At 56.2% G+C, this 18,734-nt stretch overlaps 3 protein-coding genes across 5 annotated transcripts in view; 1 reads left to right on the top strand and 2 right to left on the bottom strand.

Annotated features, from left to right (window-relative positions):
- Positions 1-8,181: 8,181 nt before the first annotated feature.
- SMIM22 (small integral membrane protein 22) lies at positions 8,182-8,972 on the top strand. 2 transcript variants are annotated; one of them, XM_050774641.1, is made up of 3 exons: positions 8,182-8,542; positions 8,632-8,726; positions 8,883-8,972. In XM_050774641.1, the coding sequence occupies exons 1-3, from the start codon at positions 8,419-8,421 to the stop codon at positions 8,922-8,924; spliced, it is 261 nt and encodes an 86-aa protein (XP_050630598.1). In that variant the 5' UTR covers positions 8,182-8,418; the 3' UTR covers positions 8,925-8,972. The 2 variants fall into 2 exon arrangements, with proteins under 2 accessions (XP_050630598.1, XP_050630597.1); XM_050774640.1 differs by having other exon boundaries at positions 8,632-8,741.
- A 406-nt stretch (positions 8,973-9,378) lies between these two features.
- On the bottom strand, positions 9,379-15,366 carry ROGDI (rogdi atypical leucine zipper). Its single transcript, XM_050774499.1, has 11 exons — positions 14,965-15,366; positions 14,820-14,891; positions 13,970-14,052; positions 13,733-13,787; positions 12,966-13,046; positions 12,158-12,253; positions 11,048-11,146; positions 10,548-10,661; positions 10,415-10,464; positions 10,191-10,317; positions 9,379-9,901 (listed from the first exon to the last, which is right to left on the bottom strand). The coding sequence occupies exons 1-11, from the start codon at positions 15,007-15,009 to the stop codon at positions 9,860-9,862; spliced, it is 864 nt and encodes a 287-aa protein (XP_050630456.1). The 5' UTR covers positions 15,010-15,366; the 3' UTR covers positions 9,379-9,859.
- A 278-nt stretch (positions 15,367-15,644) lies between these two features.
- GLYR1 (glyoxylate reductase 1 homolog) overlaps positions 15,645-18,734 on the bottom strand; it is a 204,471-nt gene continuing 201,381 nt past the window's right edge. The window contains exons 16-17 of one of the 2 annotated variants that reach the window (XR_007722141.1): positions 16,956-17,730; positions 15,645-16,587 (exon numbers count right to left, since the gene is read on the bottom strand). Coding sequence is in view for 1 of the 2 variants with exons in the window: in XM_050774331.1 (XP_050630288.1) it covers positions 17,656-17,730 (75 nt within the window). In the remaining variant the exon portion in view is untranslated. Of the gene's footprint in view, positions 17,731-18,734 lie in introns of both variants that reach the window. The other variant, XM_050774331.1, reaches the window with a different exon arrangement.

The following is an 18,734-nucleotide window of genomic DNA, read 5'->3' as shown; positions in this document are numbered from 1 at the left end:
AGGAGGTGGCAGAGCTGGGACTTACAGCTCTGAGTCTGTGTGCCCACCCTCTACTGCCTTTTTCTTGTTTACAGAAACATCTAGATTTCCAGTGTATCTTAGAGATTATCACCCTGACTTGAGATGCCCTCTTTAAATGGGCCATGTGCTTTCCAGACCATGTTCCTCACCCCTCCCTTATTGTCTCTCTGATAGCTGTTTCTTTTTTTGTTATTTGTTTTTGAGACAGAGCCTCGCTCTGTTGCCCTTGGTGGAGTGCAGTGGTGCGATCTCGGCTCGCTGTAACCTCCACCTCCTGGGTTCAAGCGATTTTCCTGCCTCAGCCACCTAAGCAGCTGGATTACGGGCGTGGACCACCACGCCCCGCTAATTTTGTATTTTTAGTGGAGACGGGGTTCCACCATGTTGGTCAGGCTGGTGACAAGCTTCTGACCTCAAGTGATCCACCAACCTTGGCCCCCCAAAGTGCTGGGATTATAGGCGGGGGCCACCGTGCCTGATCTTTATTTTTCTTTTTTCCTTTTTTTTTTTTTTTTTTGAGATGGTGTCTTGCTCTGTCGCCCAGGCTGGAGTGCAGTGGTGCGATATTGGCTCCCTGCAAGCTCCGCCTCCCAGGTTCATGCCATTCTCCTGCCTCAGCCTCCCGAGTAGCAGGGTCTACAGGCGCCCGCCACCACGCCTGGGTAATTATTTTATATTTTTAGTAGAGACGGGGTTTCACTGTGTTAGCTAGGATGGTCTCAATCTCCTGACCTCGTGATCTGCCTTCCTCGGCCTCCCAAAGTGCTGAGATTACAGGCGTGAGCCACTGTGCCCAGCCCTTTTTTTTATTTTTTGAGACAGGGTCTCACTATGTTGCCCAGGCTGGTCTCAAACTCCCGGGTTCAAGTGATCCTCTCACCTCGGCTTCCCTAAATGCTGGGATTACAGATGTGAACCACCGTGCCCAGCCTGATAAGCTGTTTCTTATACCAAGTCCATCTCACACAGTTAATTCTTTCTTACCTGTTCCCTGATACCTGACTTCACAAGGCTTAGGCACTCCTGTGTCCTTGGTATTGACAAAGATTTTCTCTTTTCTTTTCTTTCATTTTCTTTTTCCTTCCTTCCTTCCTTCCTCTCTCTCTCTTTCTTTTTCTTTTTTGGGACAGGGTCTCACTTTGTCACCCAGGTTGGAGTGCAGAAGCTCAATGATGGCTCACTGCAGCCTCGACTTCCTGGGTTCAAGTGATCCTCCTGCCCCAGCCTCCCTAGTAGCTGGGACTTCAGACACGTAGACCAAGCCAGGCTAAATTTTTTACTTTTTTTTTTTTTTTTTTTTTTTTTTGAGACAGAGTCTCGCTCTGTCGCCCAGCCCAGGCTGGAGTGCAGTGGCGCGATCTCGGCTCACTGCAAGCTCCGCCTCCCGGGTTCCCGCCATTCTCCTGCCTCAGCCTCCCGAGTAGCTGGGACTACAGGCGCCCACAACCGCGCCCGGCTAATTTTTTGTATTTTTAGTAGAGATGGGGTTTCACCGTGGTCTCGATCTCCTGACCTTGTAATCCGCCCGCCTCGGCCTCCCAAAGTGCTGGGATTACAGGCGTGAGCCACCGCGCCCGGCCAATTTTTTACTTTTTGTAGAGATGAGGTCTCCCTATGTTGCCCAGGGTGGTCTGGAACTCCTGGGCTGAAGGGATCCACCTGCTTCAGCTTCCCAAAGTGCCACCACACTCAGCCTGGCAAGTGTTTTCTGTAAAGGGCCAGGTGGTCCCTATTTTAGGCTTTGCTGGTCCTAAGTTCTCTGTTGCAACTACTATTCAACTTTCCCATTGTAGTGAGAAAGTAGCCACAGACAATAGGTAAACAGATGGGTGTGGCTGTGTCCAAGTAAAACTGTATTCACAAAAGCAAGGTGGCTGTGGTTTCAGTTTTCCTGAACCCCAGGCAGACTTCTGTCCTTTGCTGTCCACTGCCTTCAGCCAGTTCTTCCTCCTGGTAACTCCCCCTCCTTCCCGGAGGCTTAACATTAAAGGCTTAGAGAATAGGGTGCCAGGTGCGGTGACTCACGCTTGTAATCCCAGCACTTCAGGAGGCCGAGGTGGGCAGATCACTTGAGGTCAGAAGTTTGAGACCAGCCTGGCCAACATGGCAAAACCCCGTCTCTACTAAAAATACAAAAATTAGCTGGGCACGCTGGCAGGCACCTGTAGTCCCCGCTACTTGGGAGGCTGAGGCAGGAGAATAGCTTGAACCAAGGAGGTGAAAGTTGCACTGAGCCGAGATGGTGCCACTGCACTCCAGCCTGGGCGACAGAGTAAGACCCTATCTCAATAAATAAATAAATGAGTAAATAAATAAATAAAGGCTTAGAAGTTAAGGGTGGGCCAGGCAGGACCCAGGGTGGCAGAGAAGATGGAGCAGAGCCTGTCCTGGAGCACAGTTCATTGTCAAAGGTGAACTCTCGCAAGCCACAACTCCACAGTCCTTGAAGGATTCAGCACGGGGGCCTCGTCCCATAAGCAGATGAGGATGTGGTTAGTGGATGAACAAAAGGCTCTGGTGATGGTGATGTGTGAACTGCGTTTGAGCAGTAGACGTACTCGTGGGGACGTCCCCTAAGGAAATAAGCTTCTGTGCAGAGAAAACACTTTCTCCAGGAAAATCCTCCCATGGGAGTGATGGTCTCATTCTGAAAATCGTGGTGGTGCGGGCAAGAGCCTCACTGGGTGCCAGTAGGGATTGCACCATGTTAGTGCCATCAAAGGAGTAGTTTGCAGAAAGCATGCTGTCATCTGAAAGGTGCTCCCGGTGGCGTTCACTGGCAAAAGCCAGGGGTAAAACGGTCTGTGCAGTGTGACTATGGTGGAAGAGGACAAAAGACTGGAGGGAATCCCACGTGGACACGGCGATAATAGCACAGGGCCATTCAGCGCATGCTTCTGTGAGCCCGACGGCTCCGATATCGATGATCAGTTCATTTCATCCTCACAATACCGGAAGGAGGTGGATACTATTAACACACCCATTTTACAGAAGAGAAAACCGAGGCAGAAGGGCTCAGGGAATGTTACTCAAGCTCACACACTGGTGGGTCTTACGGCATGCAATCGAACCTGGGTCAAGGAGTATGACTCACCGGAACCACTCCCTGCCACAGCCTCCTCCTCCTGTTACTGTCCTGCCTGGGACTGGGTGGGGCTCTGTGACTTCTGTCTGTTTTTTCTGAGACGCAGTCTCACTCTGTCACCCATGCTGGAGTGCAGTGGCAAGATCTCAGCTCACTGCAACCTCTGCCTCCAGGGTTCAAGTGATTCTCCTGCCTCAGCTTCCTGAGTAGCTGGGATAACAGGCATGCACCACCACGCCTGGCTAATTTTTGTATTTTTAGTAGAGACGGGTTTCGCCACATTGGCTAGGATGGTCTCGAACTTTTAACCTCTGGTGATCTGCCCACCTCAGCCTCCCAAAGTGCTTGGATTACAGGTGTGAGCCACTGCGCCTGGCCTGACTTTTGTCTTTTAACAACTTGGTGGTTCCCAGATCTTCTTTAAGAGATAGATATGACTTTTTTTTTTTTTTTTTTTTTTTTTTTTTTTTTGAGGCGGAGTCTCGCTCTGTCGCCCAGGCTGGAGTGCAGTGGCGCGATCTCGGCTCACTGCAAGCTCCGCCTCCCGGGTTCCCGCCATTCTCCTGCCTCAGCCTCCCAAGTAGCTGGGACTACAGGCGCCACCACCATGCCCGGCTAATTTTTTTGTATTTTTAGTGGAGACGGGGTTTCATTGTGTTAGCCAGGATGGTCTCGATCTCCTGACCTCGTGATCCGCTCGTCTCGGCCTCCCAAAGTGCTGGGATTACAGGCTTGAGCCACCGCGCCCGGCCAGATATAACTTTCATAGTAGTAACGACAAACATTAGAAACAAGGTACCCAGAGAGACAGGAAGACTGAGAGCCAGAGGGGAGAGGAGGGGACAGTGGGCCTCCTGACTACCCAGCCAGGCCAAGAGCTGGAGCAGGGGCCACAGTTGTTCCCTTGCACTTTAAAAATAGAAGTATGTCAGGTGCGGTGGCTCACACCTGTAATCCCAGCGCTTTGGGAGGCAGAGGCGGGCGCATCACTTGAGGTCAGGAGTTTGAGGCCAGACTGGTAAATATGGTGAGACCCGTCTTTACTAAAAATACAAAAATTAGCTGGGCATGGTGGTGGGCGCCTGTAATCCCAGCTATTCGGGAGGCTGAGGCAGGAGAATCACTTGAAACAGGAAGGCGGAGGTTGCAGTGAGCCGAGATTGCATCATTGCACTCCAGCCTGGGCAGTAAGAGTGAAACTCTGCCTCAAAACAAACAAACAAAACAAAACGACGACGACAAAAAAACAAATTCAGTGGCATTTAGTGCATTCACAATACGAACAACCGGCCAGGTGTGGTGGCTCACGTCTGTAATCCCAGCACTTTGGGAGGCTGAGGGGGGTGGATTGCCAGAGCTCAGGAGTTCGACACCAGCCTGACCAACATGGTGAAACGCCATCTCTACCAAAAACACAAAAATTAGCCAGGTGTGATGGTGCATGCTTGTAATCCCAGTGATTCAGGAGGCTGAGGCAGGAGAATCTCTTGAACCCAGGAAGCAGAGGTTGCAGTGAGCCGAGATCATGCCATTGCACTCCAGCCTGCCAGCCTGGGTGACAGCGAGACTCTGTCTCAAAAAAAAAAAAAAAAAAAAAAAAAAAAGGCCAGGCATGGTGGCTCACGCCTGTAATCCTAGCACTTTGGGAGACCGACGCGGGTGAATCACCTGAGGTCAGGAGTTTGAGATCAGCCTGGCCAACATGGTGAAACCCAGTCTCTACTAAAATACAAAAGTTAGCTGGGCATGGTGGTGGGCGCCTGTAATCCCAGCTACTCCGGAGGCTGAGGCAGGAGAATCGCTCGAACCTGGGAGGTGGAGGTTGCAGTGAGCCGAGATCATGCCACTGCACTCCTGCCTGGGGAAAAAGAGCAAAACTCCATCTCAAAAAAAAAAAAAAAAAAAAAAAAAGGCCGGGCGCAGTGGCTCAAGCCTGTAATCCCAGCACTTTGGGAGGCCGAGACGGGCGGATCACGAGGTCAGGAGATGGAGACCATCCTGGCTAACCTGGTGAAACCCCGTCTCTACTAAAAAATACAAAAAAAACTAGCCGGGCGAGGTGGTGGGCGCCTGTAGTCCCAGCTACTCGGGAGGCTGAGGCAGGAGAATGGTGTAAACCCGGGAGGCGGAGCTTGCAGTGAGCTGAGATCCGGCCACAGAACTCCAGCCTGGGCAACAAAGCGAGATTCCGTCTCAAAAAAAAAAAAAAAAAAAAAAGAGGGAGGGAGGAGGAGGATTAGAGTCAGAGGAGGAGACGTGAGCCTGGAAGCAGAGGGTGGAGGGATGGGAGACCGCCGGCCCAGGAATGCCGCCAGCTTCTAGAAGTTGGACAAGGCAAAAGATGGACTCTGCCCTAGAACCTTCAGGATGAACACAACCTGGCCAACCCATTTTAGACTCTGACCTTCAGAACCGTAGGATGATAAATTTGTGTTGCTTGAAGCCACTGAATTTGTGGTAATGTTACGGCAGCATCGGGAAATTAATCCACTATGTGTGTGAAGGGCTAATGACTTAACTTCTCTAGGCTTTCGTTTCCTCATCTGTAAAATGGAAAAAGCAGTAATACCCACGTTAGGATTGCTATGAGAAATAAACCAGGTGACACAGCACAGTGCTAGGTGCAGAGCCTCACATTACCGGATATTTTCAAGTATGAAGATAGAGAATATAAGGACGGTGAAGACTCCTGGTACAGCTGGCCTTCCATATCCACAGGTTCCACATCTGTGGATTCAGCCAACCACAGACAGAAAATATTTGGAAAATAAATCACAGCTGTACTGGACATGCACAGACTTTTTTGCTTGTTATTTCCTATACAATGTAACAATTATTTACCTAGTATGCATTATATTAAATATACATATATATATATATTTTGAGACAGAGTCTTGCTCTGTCGTCCAGGCTAGAGTACGGTGGTGCCATCTTGGCTCACTGCAGCCTCTGCCTCCTGGGTATAAGCGATTCTCCTGCCTCAGCCTCCCGAATAGCTGGGATTACAGGAGTGTGCCACCACACCCAGCTGATTTATTTTTTTTGAGACAGTCTTGCTCTGTCACCCAGGCTGGAGTGCAGTGGCATGATCTTGGCTTACTATAGCCTCCGCCTCCCAGGTTCAAGCGAGTCTCCTGCCTCAGCCTCCCAAGTAGCAGGAATTACAGGTGCCTGCCAGCACGCCAGGCTAATATTGTATTTTTTTTTTTTTTTTTGAGATGGAGTCTTGCTCTGTTACCCAGGCTGGAGTGCAGTGGCGCGATCTCAGCTCACTGCAACCTCCACCTCCAGGGTTCAAGCAATTCTGCCTCAGCCCACCGAGTAGCTGGAACTATAGGTACACGTGCCACCATGCCCGGCTAATTTTTTGTATTTTTTGTAGAGATGATGTTTCACCTTGTTAGCCAGGATGGTCTTGGTCTCCTGACCTCGTGATCCGCCCGCCTCAGCCTCCCAAAGTGCTGGGATTACAGGCGTGAGCCACGGTACCTGGCCAATTTTTGTATTTTTATCTTCTTTTTGAGACAGAGGTTCGCTCTTATTGCCCAGGCTGAGTGCAATGGCGTGATCTCAGCTCACCGTAGCCTCTGCCTCCCCGGTACAAGCAATTCTCCTGCCTCAGCCTCCCTAGTAGATGGGATTACAGGAATGTGCCACCACACCCAGCTAATTTTGTATTTTTAGTAAAGACGTGGTTTCTCCATGTTGGTCAGGCTGGTCTCCAACTCCTGGCCTAGGGTGATCTGCCTGCCTCGGCCTCCCAAAGTGCTGGGATTACAGACGTGAGCCACCGCGCATGGCCCAATTTTTTTGAGACGGAGTCTCGCTCTGTCGCCCAGGCTGGAGTACAGTGGCCGGATCTCAGCTCACTGCAAGCTCCGCCTCCTGGGTTCACGCCATTCTCCTGCCTCAGCCTCCGGAATAGCTGGGACTACAGGCGCCCGCCACCTCGCCCGGCTAGTTTTTTGTATTTTTTAGTAGAGACGGGGTTTCACCGGGTTAGCCAGGATGGTCTCGATCTCCTGACCTCGTGATCCGCCCGTCTTGGCCTCCCAAAGTGCTGGGATTACAGGCTTGAGCCACCGCGCCCGGCTTTTTTTTTTTTTTTGAGATGGAGTCTCGCTCTGTCGCCCAGGCTGGAGTGCAGTGGCTCGGTCTTGGGTCATTGCATGCTCTGCCTTCCGGGTTCACGCCATTCTCCTGCCTCAGCCTCCCGAGTAGCTGGGACTATAGGTGCCCACCACCGCGCCTGGCTAATTTTTTTTGTATTTTTTAGTAGAGACGGGGTTTCACCATGTTAGCCAGGATGGTCTCTATCTCCTGACCTCATGATCCGCCCACCTCGGCCTCCCAAAGTGGTGGGATTACAGGTGTGAGCCACCATGCCTGGCCATGATATTACATATTATAAGTAATCCAGAGATGATTTAAAGTATAGAATATATGCACAGGTTATATGCAAATACTGCCTCATTTTATATCGGACACTTTAGCATCTGTGGATTTTGGCACCCACGGAGGTCCTGGAACCAACCCTTCAGGATTCCAAGGACAACTGTATGATGCAGGCACACCTCTCCTAGCTGCTCAAGGGTCGTGGGATGCAGGCAGGTCTTCTCCCCCTTCCCCCTCCCTCCCACACACCTTCTCTCCCGTCTCTCTCTCTCTTTCATTCACGAAGTCAGCAGTGGCCAAGCACACAGCTGGAAATCTGGGATATTGAGGAAAGGTAAAAAGTCCCAGGACTGAAGCCACAGGCCCGCATCTTCCTCCCTGGGTCTCCAGCAGTGGGCCCTCTCCGCTGGGCTCGGCAGCCTCTGCTGGGGCTGGGCCCTCTCCGCTGGGCTCGGCAGCCTCTGCTGGGGCTGGGCCCTTTCCGCTGGGCTCGGCAGCCTCTGCTGGCCCTGGGGAGGGCGGGGCTGGTTGCCAAGACCTCAGGTGGTATGGAGCCGGAAGCAGGAAGCAGCCTGTGCTCCCCAGACCTGCCTGGTTGAGGGAGTTGGAGGCTTCTAGGAGGTAGGTGGGGGCCTGGGGGCTGGGCCGCCAGGGGAAAGAGAGGGGAGAAGACAGTGGCTGGGGAGAAAGTTGTCCAGGTTGGGGTCTGGGTAGGGACCACAGGGCTAGGCAAGGAGAGAGGCTGGGCCTGGGGCCAAAGGAGAAGTGGAGTGGGAGGGGGCGGGGAAGCTGGTGCTGGGCCAGGCTCTGGCAGAGGCTGGGCTGTGGGAAGCCTGGATGTGGTCCCCGCTGAGCAGAGCCCAGGGTTCTCATACAGCCTCTGGGGGGCCAGGGCAGGCGGCACTGTGCACGCCGAGATGGCTGTGTCCACAGAGGAGCTGGAGACCACAGTTCAGGAAGTCCTGGGGAGACTGAAGAGCCACCAGTTTTTCCAGTCCACATGGGACACTGCTGCCTTCATCATCTTCCTCATCTTCGTGGGTAAGTGTGGCTGCGGCCTCGGGGTCCCCCCAGCCCCCTGCCCTGGGCCCTGGGTTGGGGTCACACCTGGATGGCTGTCCTGTCCCCAGGTACGGTGCTGCTCCTGCTGCTGCTGGTCATCGCCCACTGCTGGTGCTGCAGCTGCTGTGGCTCCCCTGGGCACCGCAGGGCAAGCCCCAGGAAGGTGAGCCCCTGGAAGGTGAGCCCTGCCGGCCACCGGGACCTGCATGGAACTGTACTGGGGGTGGAGGAGGGAGCGGGGGGGAGTGGTGGGAAGGGTGCTCATCCCCCTAGGGAACAAGGAGCGAACCTGCTCGGTCCCTCTGTGCTTCTCGTGCAGGAAAGACCCAAGGGAGTGGATAACTTGGCCCTGGAACCCTGACCCTGTGTGTCCTGCCCCGTGGCAGTAACAAAGCCTTGTCTGCCCAGAGCCTGAGTCTGCAGTGTCTTCCAGTCCCCATCTGGGTGGGTGACATGGGACTCGCTGCCCTACTCAGGTGCCCACCTGGCCTCTCTAAGCTTTCAGTCAATACCACTGTGCCAGATCATCCTGGGTCACCTAGCTGGGAGGGGAGCTGGTCTCAGACCGGGCAGCCCGAACTCCCAGGTGGAGGTCTTGTCACCACCCCCCGGGCCTCTTGGCAGAGAGGACGAGAGAGAACCCGTCCTCTCTCGAAGGTGGGTTCTGTGTCCAGCCCTTGCATGACATAAGGAGTGGGGAAGCCAGGCTCTGGGAATAGGGGAGATGGCTGGCTCCTTAAGTTGATGGCCACTGACTACCAGGGACCCCCCACCTGCCTGGGTCCCCACTCAGACGGACAGACACGGCTCCAGGCGGAATCTGATGATCTTTATTTCTTAGAGGGCCCTGGATCGGGGCTATGGAACACAGTAACCAGCACTGCACTCACTCCTGGGGTGGCTTTGTCTGCGCCGTTCCTGACTGTCCCCTGGGACTCATAGCTTAGTGCCACCCCCCACCCTCCAGGGGGAGGGGACAGCGAAGGGGAGAGGAAGGAGAGCCCTGGGCCTGGCCCTGTCCTGAGTCCAAAGATTCCCATGGTGACCAGAAGGGCGGGGTTGGGAATGTGGGACGCCCTCGGCCCCGCCTTCCGGACCTCCCCACTACCCTACCAGACTAGCCTCCCTTCCTCCTGGTGCTTCCAGTGTCCATTCCCAGCAGTGCAAATGTGTTAGGCAGGGGCGGGGGTAGGACAGAGAGATAAATAGCAGCCTGGCATTGGTGCTGGCTGGTGCTCTGGGGCGGGTATGAGGGGACGGGCTGCCTTCCTGGAGACAAGCTCCTGGGTGCTGTGATCAGAAGCGTCTGTAGCTCCAGTAGCTGGAGAACACGGAGATCTGCAAGGAGAGGGGGTGTGGTGAGTGGCTGGATGGACGGGATGGGATGGCCCAGGGGAGATGTCAAGGTCACCCAAGGACGGTATGTCAGGACAGGGCATTGCTGCTTAGCAGTACTGTGGGGGTACAACAGACCCCAAGACTGGGGCGCTCTGAGGGTGGGGCAGGGCCCTCACAACCCCTGCCCACTGTGAGGGTACACCAGACCCCAAGGTTAGCGCACTCTGAGGGTGTGGCAAGGACCCTTAGAAGCCCTTCCCCTAATGAAGGTGCTCAGCCCAGGCCCCACCTTGTCCTTAAGCTGCTGGCAGAGCTGCAAGGAGACGGTGAAGTAGACCAGGGCGTCGTTGAGCCAGGGGATCACGCACTCCACCTTGTGCACGTGGCTCACCTCCAGGCGCTGAGAGCCCCACTCGCTGTGGGCGGGGAGAGGGTCCCTGAGGGGGGGCCCGGCCCTCCAGGTGCAGAGGGATGGGGTGGGCATGCCCGAACCCCTCTCCCCTGCCTACTTACAACATGGCCCCAGGGCTGTGCAGCACCGCGCCTCCGGCTGGGCGGAAGTTCTAGGGAGAACAGCACCAGACCCATCAGGCCCTGCAGGGTGTGTGCATGGGGGGCAGCGGGCCGGGCAGGGGTGCCTCCTCACCTTGGTGGAGTTGGGCTGCAGGGCATGCAGCTGGTACACCGTGAGGCAGAGCTTATTGAGGTTGATGTAGACATTGACCAGCAGGTCGGAGGGCAGGGCGGGGGCGAACATCCGCTGTGGGAGGCAGGTGGGATGAGACCCTCCCAAGCTCCCATCCCAGGCTGGATGGAGCAGGGCTGTGCAGTCATTCATGGAGTCTGCAGGGGACTCCAGTCCCCATCCCAGAGATGCTCTTCCCATGAACGGGGGGCTTCCAGACTTTTCCCAGGTGCCCCAAGTACCTTCCTGTGCTGTCAGGTTTGGGAACCACTAACCCCAAACAGGGTTAACGTATTTTGGGGGCACAGGACAGAAGCCAAGGACCCCATCCCAGAAAATTGCCTAGACAGAATTCTAACTATAATTTGGGGGGTGGCACCCCTTGGTGTCCATCCTGAGGGCAAGCTGGGCCCCGCTGTGGGGACCCCTCTCCTGGGGCAGGGGCTGGCAGGGACACTGACCGTGAGGCCACTGGCGGCGATCTCAGGGAGGGTGAGGGTGGCGGGGGTGGTGAGGCGGTTTCGGGCTCTGGTCAGCTGCAGCATCACTGCATCCATCAGCTGCAGGGAGGGGCGGGGTTGGCTCTGCTTCCACCCAGGCCCCCATGCGTCAGGGAACAACAGATATGGTAGCTCCCACTCCCGCCCAGTGGCTACGGTTCCCAGGACCCAGCAGCAGGGGCCTGTTAAAGACAGGTAGTTGGGCTCCAGCTGGGTGTGGGGGAAGGCAGGACGTCTGCACTGATGTCAGTCAGGACAGGGCTGATTCACCGCACAAGGGTCCTGGGAGCTGGATCAATGGGGAATGGAAGGTCCTGGGAGGTCAGTCCCAGGGGCACAGGCTTTGCCGACAGGAGTACAGGCAACAAAGGTTGGCTGCAAAAAGTCAGAGAGGGCTTCCTGGAGGAGGCGATGGATGGCTAGGTTGAGGTTTTCAGGAGGGTAAGCCAAGGTCACAGCTTGTGGCTGGTGGGACCACCTGGAGCCCATCCCTTCCCTTTGCCGTGGAGCAGAGCCCTGGCAGACTCCTCAGAGCCCCAGCTTTCATGCCATCCAGCCGTGGCCATGAGTACCAGGGTGATGTGGCTCCCAGGAAACACGAAAAAGCTGACTGGGGGCATGGGGGCTGCAGCTCCTTAGGGTGGTTACAGTTCTCGAGGGGATCTTAGTCTATCTGGTTCTACCTGTGAGGAAACAGAGGTCCAGAGAGGGCAGGTGAGCCACCAGAGGACACACAGTGAGTCAGGGGCAGAACTCAAGCATGAGGTCAGGCACCTGAGTCAGCTCTTCACATGTGCCATGCGGTTAATGTGAAGGCTTTCACTGCTGCTGCCAGCAGCGGTATGTGCCGAGTGCTTACTGGGGGCTCCATGACCTGAATTATCATGGCGAACGGTTACTGCAGCTTGCCCCTGACCCCACAGGTAGAAAATGGAGACACAGAGTAGGCAGGTAAGTGCTTAGAGGTTGCACAGCTCCAAGTGGAGGCCCTGGGATTGGAACCCAGGTGTGATTCTGGATCCAGGACGTGGGACTCTATAGGCCCAAGAGTCAGGCCTGGGGGGAGCTCACCTTGAGGACCTCAGCACCCGTCTTGAACTGGTAACTCTCGTCCCGGCTGGTCAGCAGGTAAATGGCTTGGCTCACATGGTTTCTGGCATCCTGGATCTAGAAGCAGAGTTCATCCAGAGGGGTCACGCCAGCTTCCGTGCAGCCAGGAGGGGAGGGTGGGTGCTGCCTGCCTGCCTGCCCCAGGTCATTCCACTCTCCACACTGTCATCTCTGTGCCCCGGAGGGCCAGGTCCCTGCCAGGTGATGGGCGCCTGGCATCACCTAGGGCAGGCCCGGTCTCTGCCTGAGTGGGCTGCCCCCTCCTTTTAAGGGATGGACAAACAGTATTGTCCAAGACATCTGTGCAAGTTGTGGAGGAAAGCAAACAGGGTGATATGGCAGGGGCAAGGGCCCTGAGATGGAGACAGTCAGGGTAGGGGGGCAGGAGAGGAGGCCAGGGCAAGTGGTACAGGAGCTGCCAGGGAGCATGGGCCTCATCCCCAGAGCCATGGTAAGTCCCTGGAGGTTCTGGGCAAGGGAGTGACTTTTTAGAGGGCTTCTGAACCATCTCATCAAGCCAGCTGCTGTGGGGACACCACAGTCCCGATGTGGCCCTTGGGCTCTCAGGCCAGGTTCTCCACCTCCCCACGTGGCGCAGGCGCCAGGGCTTCAGGAAACACCTGCCCCCAGCTTTGCTGCTAGGAAACACCCTCCCAGGCTTGCTGTGGCCACAGATCCCCAGGGCTAGGCCCTTGCCAGGGAGGCCCCGTGGTGGGTCTGCTGCCGCCTGTCCTTGTGGCTGAGCACTAGCCAGGAGGGGCGGGGTCACCTGCTGCAGCTTCCACTGCTTGTCCTCCCGGAAGGCGAAGTGCAGCAGCTGGTTGTTCCGGGGCATCTTCAAGTTCACGTCCTGACAGGCAAGAGTGGGGTGAAACAGGCACGGGGGGCGCCTCCTGCCACAGCCACTCTGAGCCCTTAAGCGTGGGGCAGAAATGGGGTGTGTGGTGGCTCAGGCCTTGGCTGCTGTGTAGGGCAGAGAGACTCCCAATGCCTTGGCCGTTTGGGGGGTGAACAGGGAGGTCAGGAAACAGGAAAACAAGCCCAAGAGGAGCCACGAAGAAGTGAAATTGAAAGAGGTGAAGAAAGGGGAAGGGGAAAACAGCAGGCAGCCTCTGTGAGGCTCTGTGCGAACCGGGTGCATCTAGCGTCTACAGGGGCCAACAGATGGAGCCCAGGAGGGGGGCCTCCCCCCACGCCTTGGTGCCTGGCACAGGGTTGGGTGCAGACTGGAGCTCAGGCGTTGGCTGATTCAACTGTGATGTGTGGCCAGCCTAATCCGCCAATGCCCATGTTTCACTGGTCCAGACATCAGGCCAGGCCGTGTGCAAAGAACCCTCCCTCCTGCATGTCCTCCTGAATCCACACACCCATCCCGGGGGAGGTGTGAGGGCTGCTGTCATTTTCCAAAGGAGAAAACTGAGGCCAGAGACATCAAGGGTCCCGCTCAGAGTCGCAGGGCTTGTATAGAGAACACGTGGGAGCCCCCATGCTCTTCCCCACTGGCAGGATGGGAGGGGACAGGGCTGGGGGACTCACCGCCTGGCTGAGGGCATCCCCCTGCAGAGTCAGCACACCCTTCACCTGGTCTGTGCTGTAACACGTGGCGTCAGAGCGGTGCCTGTGGTCACCACCCCCACCACCCAGCCCTCCCTCCCGGCGGGCTGCCCCTCCTGTCCCATCGCACACCCAGCTGGTCTGCAGGACAGGGCCGTGGTCATGCCTCCTACCCGCCAAGGTACCCATTTCCCCGGTTTCCGCCCAGCCCAGGCTCACCCACAACTGCCTAGGATGAAGTTCTCTTGCTTGGCGGGCCCCTCAGTGCCCGAGCCCGGCAGAGTGAAGCGCAGAGAGGCCTCCTGTGGCACAGAGGGAAGGAGGGGAGCTGGTAGTGCCCACTCAGGCCCGGCCCAGTGCTCCTTCCAGAAGGCCCCCTCCCTCCACGTCAGCGGGGGGAAGGAACAAGGTGGCCTGGCCTCAGTTTCAGCTGGGGTGGGAAGACCCTGCCCAAGCACCCCGGGCACCTAACCGTGAGCCCGATCTGTTTACCCCACATTCCCTGAACACCTCCTGTGTGCCCGCCTCGGCGAATACAGGACAGAGACAGCCTCCCAGCTTGGTTGAGGGGGAAAGGGGCAAGGGGCAGAGTCAGGGAACAAGGCAGTAGTCAGGGTAACCCGCGGTCCTGGGCCACAGCAAGCACTGCGCCGGTCACTTCTGGTGAGCTGCTTGGCTCATTTATCTATACTACAGCCTCGCGAAGCGGGTGCTGTTATCTCCCTTTTGCAAAATGAGAAAAGGGAGGCCCAGGGAGGTTCAGTGACTTGGCTGAGGGTCCCACTGCCGGGCAGAGGCAGAATTATTTGGCTCCCAAGGCGGCCTTCCCCGATCCGAGGCCGGGCGGGACTCAGGCCCTTGCTAGCACCCGTGTCAGGACTCGCCCCTGCCCGCACACAGGTGCTTGTGTAACGAGGTCGGCTCGAGTTCGCGGAGGCGGGGCCTTGCTTGAAAGCTGCGGCGGCCGCAAGCAATAGGCGCTCAGGACGCAGCCGCGGGGCCCCAGGTGGAGCCAGGGAGATGAGGAGGAGGGTCGCCACGCCCGGCGGGGCAGGGCAAGGATCGTTACCTTGAGAATGTCCTGCAGCTGCTTCAGCACAGCGTGCACCTCGTCGTGCAGCAGCCAGCGGAACTCCTCCTCCTGCGGGACAGACCTGGCGGTCACGCTTGGCCCCGCCGCCCCGCCAGCCCGCCCGCTGGCCCGCGCGCCTCACCAGCACGGCCCGCTCCGCCGCCGTCGCTGCCATCACGGTGGCCATGGCCGCAGGCCGCTGCCAAGCGCCCTCCCCGCCGGCCGCTGCTCCGGTCCACCAATCCTTCTGTCCTCGGTCCTCCAGTCCTTGCGTCCGCCCGCGGGGTCTGGCTCCGCCCCCACCCCTGACTGGCTGAGTGGGCACCGCCCCGCCCCCAGGCCGGCTCCGTGCTCGCGATTGGCCGGCTCCTGTCGGCCCGCCTCGGCTCGCGAAACCCTGCGGGCGTCTTGGAACGAGGCCGGCGGCTGCGCAAGTTGAGGCCCGCTCCGGCCGGCCAGGGACGCGGCCGGCGGCTGCGCGAGTCAGGCTCGCTCCCGCTGGCCAGGGACGCGGCCGGCACCAGCCTGGGGCGGCCGCTCGGGGGCGGAGCTTCCGTATCACCCCCAGGCTATGATAGGGCGCGCTGCTCCACTCGCGCTCACTGATTGGGCGGCAGGACAGTCTGTTCCCGCTCCGCCTCCCTATTGACCCGCTTGGCCTCCGTTGGTCGCGCTTCCAACCCCGCAGCGGACCTCGCCGCCGCTCGCAGGTCCGTCTCTCCCAGACGCTGAGGTCCCGAAAACCCGTCCCGGCCCCGCAGCTGCCCTCTCCTCCCACCCATCTCGCCGAGGGCGAGGGAAGCAGGACTCCCGCGGTACAGCTGTGTTACCAAGAAGTGTTTTATTTTTCTTGCAGTAGCTTTGTTAATTGCACAAAATCATGTTTTGTTTTTGCCATTTAAACATTATCACACAATCCTATTCTGAAAGACAAATGTTCATTAAAAACAAAGCAAAAATAAAAATTCACAACCTTAATTACCTAGATTTGTCATTTAAAGGTTTAAAGAAAAAAAGGGAGGGGCTTTCTTACAAGCTTTTTCACAAGTGTCACATTTTCTCCTTAAAAGGGAAGGATTTCAAAACAAAGGTGAAATAGCTTAAACAGAAATATTCATAAAAAGGAATTTTACAGAATTGTCAACAATATTAAGACAACATTGACTAACCGGTTTCATTACCGCATCTTCCCCCGCCCCCACCCCCAGTGTGTCCTGCCAGGACTAGAACAGGCTTTGTGTTCAGACAGAAATGCTTCAAAATCCCAGTGAAATGAACTGTGCTAAAAACCCGACAGGCATCTTCCCTGCCCCCCCCCCCACCTCATCTTCTGCAATCCTCTAACCCAGGTTCTATCTGTGAAAGGGGCCAAAGCTGTGAGGGGGAAGGACCCCACCCCAGTGTGGCCACCTTATATATATATATTCCATCATAAATGCTGGCCTTCCTTCTGCAAATTATGATTTTGGAAAATCCAACCCATGCAGAGAGAGAAAAAACTGACATCCCTTGGGTGACTTGTTTTTTTGCATCATCCCAAGCCCCCCATGGTCCCCTATCCAAGGAGATATGTAGGGCCTCGAGGATGTCCCAGACCCACCTCGGAGGGCCAGTCAGTTCAGGTAGGTCAGGCCCAGTTCTCTTCCCTCCCGACAGACCCCGGGCCCGGGCAGCACCGAAGACCATGATGCTGGCTGGAGTGAAGACACTCGTTTCCGTATCAAGAGCTGAGCCTAAGAAATGCTCATCGCTGGTCAGGCTGGGTCTGGGCCAAAGAAGGGGCAGACAGAAAGAAATACTGTCTCCACAGGAGGAAGAGGGCAAGGAGGGAGGATGGAGAGTGGTGGGCATGCAGGGGACTTGGCAGGGCAGACTGGAGAAGCGGGGACCACTGGGAGGGGACCAAGGTCAGAGTGGCTCTTCAGAGCCGGGTGAAGAGTCTGTGGCCTAACGGAAACAGGAAGGAGCGCCCCCAACCCCCACTCCTCATGGCTCATCACTAGTGGCCCTGAGGACCCCCTCCCAAGAGCTGGAATGCAAATCCAAATACTAGAACAGCCCAGGGAGGAGCACCGTGGCAGTGGCGTCTGGGGCGTGGCTTCAAGGCGGTGAGGGCCGGACCTCCAAGCTCACCTGCAGGCCGGATGCTTGCTGCACTCCCTGGAAAGCCAGGGCCCCATCTTCTCGGGACTCTGCCAGTCTCTTTTCAGTTCACAAACGCGTCTATGGAGCGCTGGGTGCACACTGGACGCTCAGACGTGAAAATCTTTCTCAGCTCATCACCTGAGGTTGGAGGGCTCCAAGGGACCCTCTGTCTGGAGTCTGTACTGGCTCATCTGGGCCCGAGGCCTCTCCTTGCAGGGAATCCAGTGGGGATGTGGACGTGACTACAGCCTCTTCGCTCTGGGGAAAGCTGTGGGAAGGCTTCCAACTCTCGTTGCTGATTCTAGTTCCTTGACTGGAAGGGGTTTGAGATAAGACAAGCTCGGAAGAAAAAAAGCCAGGCAGCAGTTTCTGGGCAGCTTCTATCCAGGGGCGAGTCTGTGTGTGTGTGTGTTTGTGTGTGTGTGAACACACAGCCACCTTGTCCGGGGGCCAGTGCCCAGCTCAAGAGCTTTCCCATAAGCCAATCCTGCTGACACTCGTCCCCTCCCCACCGGCCTCAGGGGAAGGCTGCTGCTGTGTGCTGTGCTGATGGCAAGTCTCAAAGTCTGTATAAAAGGAAATGGAGACAGGTGGGCTGGTCCAGAATGAAGTCCCAGGCCCCCGACCCAATGTGAGGAAGAAGGGGTCAGAGGGGGGATTGGAGGGGTGGGGGCGGGGTGTCGACAGCTTAGTGTATATAGGCTCGGTACACGGCGGACATATCGTTATCGGACTGGTCCAGCGCCTTGGCTCTTTTGTACACCTGGAAAAAAAAGAGATGGCTCAGTCTCTGGCCCCAGAGCTGCCTTCAAGACCTAGATCTGATTCCTGGAGGCAGTGCCGGATGAGGCTAGCAGGCAATGCTGGAGCCCAGGCTATCTAGGTAGGAATCCTGTTTTGACCCTGCACGAAGCACCTGTTTCTCTGGGCCCCAGCCACTGTGCTTCTTGCTCTGGGAGAGGGAATAGTACCCAGGGGTTCTTGTGAGAATGACATGTACTATGGGATATAAAGCACTCAGCATTGGCCGGGCACTGCGCCTCATGTCTGTAAGGCCGAGGTGGGTGGATCACCTGAGGTCAGGAGTTCGAGACCAGCCAGGCCAAAAAGATGAAACCCCCATCTCTAATAAAAATACAAAAATTAGGGCCAGGTACAGTGGCTCATGCCTGTAACCCCAGCACTTTGGGAGGCCGAGGTGGGCAGATCACAAGGTCAGGAGATCGAGAGCAGCCTGGCTACCATGGTGAAACCCCATCTCTACTAAAAAAAAAAATACAAAAAATTAGCTGGGCATGGTGGCCTGTAATCCCAGCTACTCAGAAGGCTGAGGCAGGAGAATAGCTTGAACCTGGGAGGCGGAAGTTGCGGTGATCTGAGCTTGCACCACTGCACTTCAGCCTGGGTGACAGAGCGAGACTCCGTCTCAAAAAAAAAAAAAAAAAAAAAAAAATAGAGGCTGCGGTGGCGCGTGCCTGTAATCCCAGATACTCAGGAGGCTGAGACAGGAGAATTGCATGAACCCAGGAGGCAGAGGTTGCAGTGAGCAGTGAACCGAAATCACATCATCACACTCCAGCCTAGGCGACAAAAGCGAAACTCCGTCTCAAAAAAAAAGCATTCAGTATTATTAGTAATTTAATAATGTCCCTAATGTCCCTTCCTGCAGATCACTCTCCAAAGCCTTTCCATGTTATCCTCTGGGCTGTTGTTCTTACTATTCCCTCTGCATGGAATGCTTTTCCCTCACTCACTTATCATTGGTTC

Source organism: Macaca thibetana, chromosome 20, assembly GCF_024542745.1.
Source record: "Macaca thibetana thibetana isolate TM-01 chromosome 20, ASM2454274v1, whole genome shotgun sequence".
NCBI classification, from domain to species: Eukaryota; Metazoa; Chordata; class Mammalia; order Primates; family Cercopithecidae; genus Macaca; species Macaca thibetana.
This window is presented reverse-complemented; position numbering and strand designations above follow the sequence as displayed.